We start from the raw sequence: 12500 nt of genomic DNA, 5'->3' as shown, positions 1-12500 counted from the left end.
AGGCCCGGCGCCCATCATCGACGTTGTGCGCGCCGTGAGTCCTCACACACACACACACACACACACCTCTGCTTTAAAATGTTCAATCCGTCCTGTGAAAACCACTTTAAACTGGACTGTTATGCGATGGAAACTGTACTTTACAACACTTTAGCGCCTCAATGTTTGATATCAACTTCAAATGTGCAACAACTTCTTTAAATCACTGTTTGGAGTCACGCTGACCCCACTGGACTTTTCCTTCATTTTTTTTTAAAGTGTTACCTTCATCTCAGGGGCATGAAACTCTGTGACTTTTCCTAAATAATCTTATCTAAACATGCACAAAAAACTGGGCTTGATTTGGTTGTTCTAAAGGCTTGTAAAAATGTTTACCTTTTAAAGGTCCCATGACATGCTACTTTTTGTAGGCTTTAATATAGGCCTTAGTGGTCCCTAGTACTGTATCTGAAATCTATTTCCAAAAATTCAGCCTCGGTGCAGAATTACAGCCACTACAAGCCAGTCCCATAATGAGCTTCCTTCAGACGGGCCGTTTCGGTGTCTGTAGCTTTAAAGGGTCATTTCACCCGTGGAGACATGAATGTGTATTGAAAGTGGGTCATTTATGTAGAAGAAATGTGAAATTATTTTTGAATTTGGAGCTTTCTAGACTGAGAAAAGCCAGAAAATGTATTTTTGGCTTATGTGGATGAAAGACAACAACTCCCAGAATGCACTTGCTTCGCTGCCCTACAAGGCCACTCCCAAGCCACGCCTACCGGGAAGACAGCGCAGTTGAAAACAAAAACATCAAGGCAAGGCTAGGCTACGAGTGAGTCTCCGTGACGAGTTTGCCCAAAATGTCCGGGATTCGGCTTTTGCGTTCTACAGTCGCCATTCATCATGTTTACTGTGGCGAGCAGGACGAGGCTGAGGGGCGCGGGAGAACGGCGCGAGGCCGGTGGCGTGATTACTGACGACCGACACCTGTGAGGCACTGTTCTCGTATCTCGCACGGAGGAGCAGGTATTTTCTTAGCAATGGTAAAACACACATCAACCGATCACGCCACCGGCCTCGCGTCTTTCAACCGATCACGCCACCGGCCTCGCGTCTTTCTCCCGCGGCGCTAGCCTCGTCCTGCTCCCTGTATTACTGTGATTACTGATGAGCGCGCCTGTGAGATGCACCGGTCTCATGGGCTATCTCTCACGGAGGTGCGGGTATTTTCTTAGCAATGTTAAAACGCAAATCAACCGATCACTTGTTTAGCATTCATGTAAACATTACATTCAGATTCACCAATCGGGGTGAATTCAGTTAGATTGAAACAAAAGGTGAGCATGTAAACAATGGATGGCGACCGCAGAAAGCAAAAGCTGAATCCCGGACATTTTTGTCGATCTCGACGGCCGGACATGTCCGGGAAATAGAGTATGGTAACCCCTACTACTCAGCTTTCTTCGTCCCTGTTTTCTGCAGGTTTCTGCCGTTGAAATCAAACGCACTCGCACTGATCTGTGATAGGTCTGTTAGCGCATTAGGTCCAACCCCCTATGGGCGGGTTTGAAAGGGTGGATCTAGTGCTTGTAGTCTTAACAGAAATCCCCCCCTCTTACACTTCCTCCTACAATGACGCAAAATGACGATTTTTGCGTCATTGTAGGAGGAAGTGTAAAGAGGTAAATACAGATTTCTCTCGTCTCGGGGGAAAATGAAAAAATGTTGCATGACCATTCAATAGTATGACTGGGTTTCTAACAATGCAAAGCTTAATGCAAATGGGTGGAGTGTCCCTTTAACTGCTAATGAGGAGGAGAAAGGCGGGGCAAGGTGGAGGGTGGGTGTGGCCTTAACCAGCTTGCGGCAAGGTACCATGCATGTTTGCGTTGGATATATAGCAATGGCACGGAGACACGCAGTCATTCAAGCATTTCAGTTTGACCAAGGTATGTTTAACTATTATCTCAAATCACAAGGACACAATATTACCCCAAAGGCAATATATTATTATGACAAAAATAATGAATGTGTCCGTCACACTTTCACTGCATATGAAAATGATCAAAAATCACAGTTTAAGTGTACTGAATAACAAAGATGATAACAAAACACTGTGGGCCCACACACACACACACACACACACACACACCAGTTAGTCCACACACACACCGTTGCAGGCCTGAGACGTTGCTGGGGTACGTAGAGGCCTTTGAAACAATAAAACTGGCCGCTTCACTCTCCTGAGCGGGAAAACAATTATACACAAAGGATACCTGAATTCAGATGGTAACCATAAGTGACTCCGCTGCACTACGAGGAATCCCAGGAAATCTTCCTCCTTTGCGTTCGTTGTTGCGCGCCCGTTGAATACAGGCCCACGACTCCTCGGCCCAGAGTGACCGTTAGGTCTCCGCGATATCCTCCTCCGGTGCGCGGCTGCGCGTCCTCTGATGACGATGCAGAACGTCTATCGCGGCTGGCAAACTTCCGAGTCTCTTGCTAAGCCGCCTTTCCACTACACACGACATTCGGACACGACTGTCGGAATTCGCCCCCTAGTGGCAGTCGCACGGAACTTTCATTACGATCGTACACGCCAACATGGGAGAGAAGTTGATTCTCGCAGTCTCCGAATACCCCATTCTGTATGATATTACTCTCGAATCATACAGAAACGTCAGCAGAAAAAATGAAGCTTGGAAGAGAGTTAGCGAGATTGTCGGTCTGCCAGGTGGGTTTTGATTGCCAAATGTGCAGAATGAATGCAAATCTTTGTCCCGCCTATTACCATCTAGCCTAGTATTTCAATGCAGTTGTATTATTCCACGTGGTTTACATACTGTAACAATGAACAATACTATCAGTTTTTAAAATTTTGTTTAATTTAAAAAGTAAAGTTATGCTCATATGCTACTGTGATATGAACTAGCAGTATGAAATTAGTCTGAAATTTTAAAAAATAGCAGTATTAACTAGCAGTATGAAATTAGCAGTGTTGGGTGTACACTCTTAGAAAGAATGTGTTAAAAATGACACGACCTGTGTTAAATTTTGACACATCCGTGGGTGAGCTCCAGGACTACTAGATTTGTGTTAATTTTAACTCATTCACTGTGTAAATTATTTTAACACAGTAATGTGTCAGGAAAGGTTAACACAAAGATGTGTAAACATGTGTCATTTTAACACAGTATGTGTTGTCCATGGTTACACAGAATGTGCAGGAAAACGCACCTAAAAGCCTATAGAAAAATAGCGGTATTTTTGGCCTAATATCAGTTACTTAAAACAATGACCAATGACAAACATTAATGAGTTCAAAACATTTATTGTCTTGAAAATTCAATTACATTCATAGAACTCAGACTGCAGAATATAATGATAGTTTCAAGAAGTAAAACAATAAGTTCAGCAGGACAGTTTCACAAATTCATTAGGCAGAATGGCTGATACAAAATAAATCATGTCAATACTTTGTATCTGGGATTGATGTAGATCTGATCATCTAAAAAACTTGTCTGAATATCAAGGGGTCTGGAATCTGCCAGATCAGTAGGAATTTGTACAAGCCTGTACTCCTCCATCTTTTCCACAACGAATGAGTAAAAGTGATCATCAAAATATTTGACCTTAACAGTCCTTAAAAAAGCTAATAACATGTTTTGGTCCACCTCTGGGAACAAGTGGACAACTTCACCAAATATTGGTTCGTCTTCAGAACTGGCTGACATTCTTCATAAATGTAGCGCTGAAGTAAAAGTCTCACTTCTAAAGGTGCAACACCTTCTAGCACATCATGCATTATATCAACACCTACATTTTCGGTTACATGAAAGAATTCCAAAGTATTCAAGCACGAGTCTCCTTTGATTCCTGAAATACTAACATCATTCAGCACAACATGCTGCAGGTAATTGTGTCTGTTCCTCTTTTCAATATCATCTTCATTAAACGTAGTTTGTGAAGTTGGTTTATCAACAAGGCAAATATGGCAGAACTTATTTGCAGAAAAACTTTCTGCATATCCACACAGCGCATGACAAGCCAGATTGTCAGCAGTGAAAAGACACACTGTTCCATATACTGTGTGCGTTTCTCCTCTTATCAAAATGTCAATACCTTGCATCTCTAGGACTTTTATATCATCTAAAAGAGGCTCAAAGATTTTTGCGAAGCCATATTTCTCTCTATCAATAGAATTGAAAAGAAGACAAAGATGAATGTTGGCCAAGCTCGAGTTATATTCAGGGGACAAGTTTCTCAATGAAAAATACACCGCCCCCATTTTATGGATTTTTGTTTTTGACCCAAGAGGATTTACAGTCTCCAGATCATCAAAGTAAATTTGAATTTGTAGACCATTAGGGTGTGTTTTGTACAGTTTATGGTTTGCAAAATGATCACCATCACAATAGTCATACATCTTACCATCTGTACTTCTGTGAGACTGCAAATAGAGGGTCTGAAAACTCTTATTACCAAAGATAAATTTTAGGGTTTCAAGGATGGAAATATACTGAAATGTATCCGCTGCAAGTGTTTGTTGTGCAATACCATTTTTTTTAATGGTCTCAGCTCTATGACCTAAAAAGATCTCTGTTGGCTTAACAAGAGAATACTCTGTTTCAAAAAATTTTGTCATTTTATATGGGTTATCTATATTGTCAAGGCACTCTTTAGCAGCTTCAAACTCTTTCATTAATGAGCAAAAACTCTTTTTGTCATCTGGAACAGCCAAGCTTTTAAACAAAGCACTGGTAGATGCTTGAAGGCCGTCAATAGTCCTGTCCAAAAGTTCTTTAGTGCAAGTTACACTTCTTTGTACATCACTCAGTGTTATATTAGAGCAAGAGTACATCTTTGCAGCAAATGTAGCTGCATGACTGGTAACTGACACTGCATCATCAGACTTTGAATAACACATACTGGCATTTTCCTCACCAGCTGATGTCGTGTCAGTTGTCAAATGAGTGTTGTTGCTAATATTTTTGTCTAAAACGTTGTCTGACCCATCACTTTTTGAAAGCTGGGTAGCCATGCATAGTAAGCTATCCTCTGATGAATGCTCCCGTGCAAGATGCTTAGAATAAGAGTTGATGTTATGATATGAACGCTGACAGCCATTTTGGCTGCAAAATATGGTGTAGTCCTGTCCATCAGATAGGGAATGTACGTTGCGAAGATGCCAGATTAGTCCCCTGATCTCAGAGCTAACTGGCTTTTTACATATTGGACAACAGTACATGACAAGCTGATTTAGTCCAAAGCCTGAAGCTTGCCAATAAGCTCCAAAACTTTGGATCTTCTTACAGTCTTAGAAATTGGCAAGTTGTATATATATTCCAGAAAGGTAAAAACTGAAGTGAGCTGGGGAGGATATGAAAGGTTGTAGACCCAGAAGAACTTAAACAGCTTATCCAAGGCACAGGTTAGACTCTCCTCTTCCAGTGGAATTACAACTTTGTCGTTTTTGGCAACAATGACAAACTGGCGGGCCTCACTGGTCAGGTTTCCAATGCAGACTAGTTGTGGCTGCTGACTCCTGGTTGCGATGTCACCACTGTCACATATACTGGAGATCCTGGTTCCACACTATATTGAAATATAGATGAAGAGGCAGAGAGATTGTGTGTAGCATAGTGAAAGAGAAGGAGGTAGATGAAGACAAGAGGGAAAAAAATATAACTTTTTGACAATGCACATGTTAAAGATAATTACCGGTATGTTAATAGATAATATAATTATTATCAATGATCCAAGATTATAATAAGTAACTAAATAAAAATTACCGGTACAAAGTCCAGCAAATATGAAATCGCAGATCTGACACTGCAACGGCTTGACTCTCCACCTCTTCCTGGAGTTGGTGGAAGTAAGTGTGTCAGGACCTGCAGCATGATGTAGCACTTCTGATCTATTTAATGAGAAAGAGAATAAGATGGTTGTAGTGTCAGTTAGTTAAAATTATGTCTGTAACTAACCAATTAATGCATTATAAAAACACTGAAAAAGTGATTAATCTTAGGTTGAAGGTGAATTGATTATTTTGTCTAAACAACAACTTGAGCTAATTGAACTAGTTAACACGGAATGACCGTCACGGACAGTAACAAGTTAATGCAGTCTACAAATGCACACTTCAGAATATTTGACAGCTGGATTCGATTTAATCTGCAAGGTTTTTGAAATTAAATGTTTTAGATATTCCAAGATTTGTTTAAATTATATAAATGCGCATTTGAATGTTGACGGTAATGAGAAAGTATTAATAGTGTTTGCCTTGCTGTTACTAATAATATAAAAGCAAACTAATACTTTTTTGCATACTCTAACAGTTCTACCCAATAATGTATTAAATTATTTGACTGTTAAACAGACTTTGAACTAATGAACATGGAGAATGTGTGCAATGTATGCTCAAATGCTGCCTTTCTCAGGCGTTCTCAGCGACGTCAAAATAAAAGTCCTGCTATTACAAGGACATAAAAGATCGCAATCTCTACGATTTTCTCAAAAAGAAGATCGTGGACGCCTTTAAGATCGATCACGATAGAAAAATCACCAGATCACCCACCCCTAATAGAGACCGTTGGTGACTATTTTAACAATGCTTTTGGGAAACAACTGCCAGCTCAAGTTGAAATGGCTGTAAAACTTAGTCAAAGCTGATAGATGACATACTTCATATTTATGCATTTACATGTATTTAGTACTTACCATCATTACCGTCTGAAAGCTGATCCAACAGAAAGTTTACACTCTCTTTCTCCAAAGCTGCAATCCGTTTCAGTTTTGGAATAACTGATGATTCCCATTTTCTGATTAGCATCTCACCCTTTCCATCAGACATCTTTTTAAACTCTGCATCTAGCTAACAGAATAGCAGAATCCAAGTTATTTCCAGAAAACCACATAATGGTTAAAAGTAATTAAAATCTCTCCCCTTCCAGTGGACCACCACAGGCCCTAATTTTGGAAAATATTGTATGGTAGTCAATGGCAAGAGACTTGAATTGTGCCCTGAATTACACATGATGTTTGTCAATTTAAAAGATACATTTTAAAGTCAAGAAAGTCACAGTTTGATGTAAAACTGTTGAGGTATTGATGTAAAAACTGTGAAAATACGTAATTACAAAGACTACAAACCAAAAAGGCGCACATGTGTAGTGTAGTGTGTAATAAGTAGCCTATTAGAGCTGCATTCGTTCTTAAAAGGGAAGCAGTTTATAAAACATGTTGACCATATATTATATCGTTTTTGGTTGTTTTATTCATTTATTGTGGATATTTAAAATGTTTTCCGTGTTAAATATTCTTTAGAAATAAAAGTTTATTGATCTTTGAAAAGGTGTAGCACCTGCATTATTATTATGCCATTATCATTATATTAGATGAAAATGGTCTCAGAACGACAATATTATCGTTTATCGCAATAATTTCGTGGACAATTTATCGTCCAGCAAAATTTGTTATCGTGGCCTAGTTACTCTTCTGTTTTTTGACAAACTGCGACTTTCTTGACTTTCATAATAATCTTTTAAATTGACAAACATCATACGTGTAATTCAGGGCACAGTTCAGACGGAATAAAAAGATAAGTTGTCTCTCGCCATTGACTACCATACATATTTTTTCCGAAATAAGGTCCCATGAGCCGGAAGTGGAGGGGAGGGACTTAGGCTCTTTATAAAAAAGGAATAAAACTGTGTCCATTTTTTTTTACATCCACCGTACTATAATTTGCTCAGCGCACACACATACCCTAAAAAATATCCAATCTAAAAACAATGCCACAGAGTTGATACAATTCAAACAAAAGTCTTACCAGGGTTGGCATGTCAATGAAACGGGGGTACTGTTGGCAAATGTCATCAACTGTTGGTGACTGCATACTGATCCAGTTCCTACGATGATTGTATGTCTTTTCCATTGCGGTTCTGATGGAGGCGATGTTTTCAGATGATGGCTTCATTCTCTTGATGAGTGTCAACCATTCATTTATGTCTTCATCGATAGATGATGTTACTGGGGCTCCCGCTGCCACACTGCAGGGAGCTTTACGTCTTCTCTGGTAGCGTCGCTGTCCCTCTTCAAGATGCCGCCTCATATTTCGAAGCTTCATTTCAATGAATCCTTTATGGGACACAGGGTCATACAGATGCTCCTACAAACACATTTTATTGAAAGTTTGTAAACAACACACTTTTGCCAATAAAATACACATTTCAGCAGAACTAATATGAGCTAAATTATGCTAGATTAAATGTTAATACTTACATATCCTTCATTCTCTTCAGCAATGCTGAGACTTAGAGAGGGGAACACTGCAATTAAAGATTTGGCTAAATTCAACTTGTCAGCTGTACAGGGGTAACTGTTTGAGACAAAAACATGATACACATGCAAGAAAAAATTACTATTAAAAGTTACAATTTAATAACATGCAGTTAAATAATGTGTAGCGTTTAATGTTTTAGAACTAGACAAATCTCTCTGCATCAATAATAGGCTATAAAATGCATTAATAGGCTAATATAAAAATGTCAGTAGTCCAAGTTGGTTCGGGATTTGAACACGTGTCATCTAAATGATCGTAACGTAAGTTCTACCACTCGGCTATGACTTTACTGGTTGAGAAATGCCCAAACGTTCCAATGTGTGTTCGCTCACACGAGCGCTCTTCATTCGTCTCGTTCTTCAATAGAATAGTACAAATAATCAGCTTCATTGCACATAATTTAATTTTGTTTGTTATTTTTGGTATCAAATTTGTTTTTGTGTGTGTGTTTGTGTGTGTTTTTAATCACACTGCTGCCCGGGGAATAGGCGTCGCTCACCGACATCTAGGCCTACAATATGAAATATCCTACAGGTTATAATCGTCTCTATTTTTAACTTGTTATTCTATTTTTCTGGCCTTATAAAATGTTATATTCTGTTTACCATAGTTGTAGTATTTCATCCTTAATGTTAATTGACATTAACCCCACTTACGGCAATTGAAAAAATGCAGCAATTGCGGCTGTTTTGCACAATATCCCTTTGCGCCACCTGGCAGTCATTTCACGAACGTCGCGAAATGCGACTGGTTTATTCTTGCCGCGGTAGATTTGCAGCGGTGGCTGGCGCGGCGGTAATAGGCATTCTGGTTGGTTACCATCTGTATGTGACAAACTAAGCTGTTTATTGACGTTTTTCCGCTGCTGAAAAACTGATCGATTGACTACGCAAGTTATGTCTTTCAGTAAGTATACTGTATCTTTTAACATACCTTCAGGTGTCCATTCATGTTTATTCTGTAACTGAGGAGGAGAATCGTGTTTACTCACACTTCGCGCTGCCACTTTTTTTTGAGGAGCTACAGTGATCTGTCACGCCACATCAAAGGGGCTGTTTACCTGGCAACTTCATGCGTTTTCTGTGATAGCTATCAGATCCTGAAATGACCAAGTGTAAATGCCCTCCGAAACGCATTCGAGACGGACTTGAATCCGATCGCTCAAACCACATCAAGAGGTGGTCTGGGCCACATTCTAGATGAAACTAGACAAGTGTAAATGCATCTGGTAGTTGAAACCACATATGTAAATTTAACTCCTCCCAAAAACGTTAAAAAAAATAAACGTGTAAGAGCGTATTACAGGCTATAACATGTTATAGCCAGATATGATGAGGCTACTGCAACACACATAACCGTATGAGCAGCTGAGCATCTATTCATCAAGCCAACGTCCAAACTATCGCAAATCAAAGTGAAAGTCGCAGACGCTTAACACAATCATCAACATTAAAAGTAACGAAACGATCTTACCAGGGCTGTTGCTGCTCCTATTGCGAACTTTGATTTAGAAATTTTAACGGATGATCAATAAAATGCAAATCACATCTGTTGCTTTGAACGTCATTAAATCTGCATATAGCGCGGAAATCAAAGATTGGATTTATATCCGTTTTGCAAAAACGAATATGTGACCAGGTGTAAATGGAATCATTTTGATAAATCAGATAGCTATCCGATCTAAAAAAACGCATTAAGTGGTCAGGTGTAAACAGCCCTAAAGAGCAACAAAACAGCATTTATTGTTTGAATTTTGTGATCAAATTTGAAAGATTACACCTTGCTTATTATCGAAAGTAACAAAACACGGATATTGCTATTATATGGTGTTAATGGTGGTTAGGCAGGGCTGGGCCGGGGTAGCAGGGGGAGGGGCATCCTCACGCCATGAGAGTATCACGATTCGTATCGCGTTTTTTTGGTTCGGTTTGAATATCATTACAACCCTAATAAATATCCCCCCACCTTTATGCTACATGTCACTTTACATAGTATTGTTTCGAAATTTCGAATATGTCCTTAAAACAAACTTACAATCCACTTTTTGCAACAAGATCACAGACGCTGATAGCGATAATCTTTTTTCTTCCCCTTGTAGATAGCATGCCTGTGCGATGATATTCAGCCATTATATCAGATGCCTTCTTGGTCAGTAAGGACTGTAACGGTGGAGAGTCTTCCGTCTAATCAAATAAACAGATCAAAAGTTGTTCAGAGTTTTTGATTTAGTAGAAATCAATAATTTAGTTTGAGTTTTACTGCAGTGCTTACCTGAATGTTTTCAAACTGGGGAGGCTGAATGGGGATGACTTGTAGGGTGACCACAGTGGCAACCTGAACTTGAAATTTGTCATATTCTTGCACATTTGTGGTGATGTCACAATCAATGTAGTCATTGAAGTCTTTGTTAAATTTCAGAAACCGTTCTAACTGAACAGGATGGGGAAATTCTGAATAACAGTTTTCCAAAAGTTCTGAAGCATCACAGATGTGAAAAATCTTTTTACATGTTTCTGTATTGTCTTTATAGATACTAACAAGTACAGCTTTGGTCCGTTGTCCAGTGCTTAAAGACCCAGGAGTCACTGGCCCAGGGTCATCTTCAGATGGGTCCATTTGCTGTGTAATAAAAAAAAATATTAGACATAATACAGCATAAAATATTATATATATATATATATATATATATATAGAGAGAGAGAGAGAGAGAGAGAGAGAGAGATAGATTGATTGATTGATTGATATTTGCAAAAAAATTACACATAGAATTAGCTGATATCCTTACAAATCTGAACTACCTTTTCTAAGATCTATTTTTTTCCCTTTCTAACACAATATCTAGGCCACATGAGCTACATTTTGGGCCAGGTGTAGGCTACATGGAACTGTTTTGACAGTTGAGAGAGGCCGTGAGCCCCAGCACAATTAAGCAGTCATTTGAATTTTCGCGCCATTATAATTTTTCAGAATTATTTTGCATTAAATTTGAGTTAACGTTAACATTTAGGCTAAGTTACCAGCCTGCAGAAAAAATGGCGCCAAAATATTTCCACATAGCAGCTAGCCATTAACGTCGATTTTACAACATAACTAATACCACGTAAACCACAATTACACCGTTTTATTTTGTCATTACTGGCACAATTTCACTTTTCATTAGCGATGTCTAAAGCTAATATTGAGAAAATAAGGGAGAAAATTACCAGCCTAATGTTTCTTGGTTTAACTTTGTCTGCAAAATCCAGGCATTTTAATAGTTTATTCAGAAAACCACTTATTCTAACATTTTTTATCATGTGTGCTTTGTGTTACACTATTGACTATGACAGTTTGACAGTTATTGCCAATTAACATTTTTACCCACGAAGTTTTGCAAATATCTGACTGTGCCCTCAAAAGTTCGCTTAGAAACCAAACTAAAACTAGTAACTTGTTACACATATCAGCAGCAGATAATCAAGTTTTCGCTCATAAATAAAAGTAAAAATTACTTCAAGTACAACTTACCTTAAGAATCTTATTAGCAATCGCCAAACGACTTGTCTCCTCCGTCTTTCATCGCAGATACGCAGTCGTTTTGTGAATTTTAAAATGGCAGCCGATAAAAAAAAGTTGCTGGGCTTTTTCACTCACAGGCAAGGAGTTTGAATGACAGGCGATCCGTCCAATCATAATCCGCCTTCCGCCATTTTGCGCGCAGCTTGGGGCACTGAGCGAAGCGCCCATAGCTGACTAGATTTGAGCTCGCTGATTGGCTATAGTTTATGTCAAACATTTATATCTAAAATCAGCAATTGGCTAAACTGCTCCAGAGACCCTCCTTTCTGGGGGTGCTTCTTCTTTGGCCAGCCGCCCTGGTACACGTCTTTCCGCGGTTAACAACATTCTACTCAACATACAACAAATTAACTAGAAGGAAGAGATGATCGGTTAACGAGCAGCTTAAACTGATACTCTACAGCGCCACAGAACTGTATTTATTGTTTACATTAAAAAATGACCAAATCTGAAAGTTTAAATGTTTGAAATGACCAAATGAGACTTTGTTTCATATTAAAAGTAAGCTGGTCTGTCCTGTCTGTCAGCGTGCTCTCTGCTCCGCGATGTATTGTTCACTTCGTGTGTGAGAACATGCATGGTGTAGCTCGGACATAGCAACAGTGCGCAGATTTGG

General features: G+C 39.2%; 2 protein-coding genes and 1 long non-coding RNA gene across 3 annotated transcripts in view; 1 reads left to right on the top strand and 2 right to left on the bottom strand.

The window, feature by feature from the left end:
- LOC307151144 (endonuclease domain-containing 1 protein-like) overlaps window positions 1–12500 on the bottom strand; it is a 244755-nt gene that overhangs the window by 221311 nt on the left and 10944 nt on the right. The gene's annotated exons all lie outside the window — the stretch shown is intronic.
- LOC307151691 overlaps window positions 1–12500 on the top strand; it is an 18805-nt gene that overhangs the window by 149 nt on the left and 6156 nt on the right. The window lies entirely within an intron of this gene.
- On the bottom strand, window positions 5242–9277 carry LOC307151899 (uncharacterized protein; the record flags this gene model as incomplete). The annotated part of the gene is made up of 7 exons (XM_079860147.1): window positions 5242–5577; window positions 5775–5899; window positions 6703–6856; window positions 7814–8152; window positions 8266–8362; window positions 8598–8683; window positions 9260–9277. The coding sequence occupies 7 exons, from the start codon at window positions 9275–9277 to the stop codon at window positions 5242–5244; spliced, it is 1155 nt and encodes a 384-aa protein (XP_079716273.1).

Source organism: Squalius cephalus (genome assembly GCF_949319135.1).
Source record: "Squalius cephalus genome assembly, chromosome: 23".
NCBI classification, from domain to species: Eukaryota; Metazoa; Chordata; class Actinopteri; order Cypriniformes; family Leuciscidae; genus Squalius; species Squalius cephalus.
Note: the sequence above shows the minus strand (reverse complement) of the source record. Positions and strands in the feature narration are given on the sequence as shown.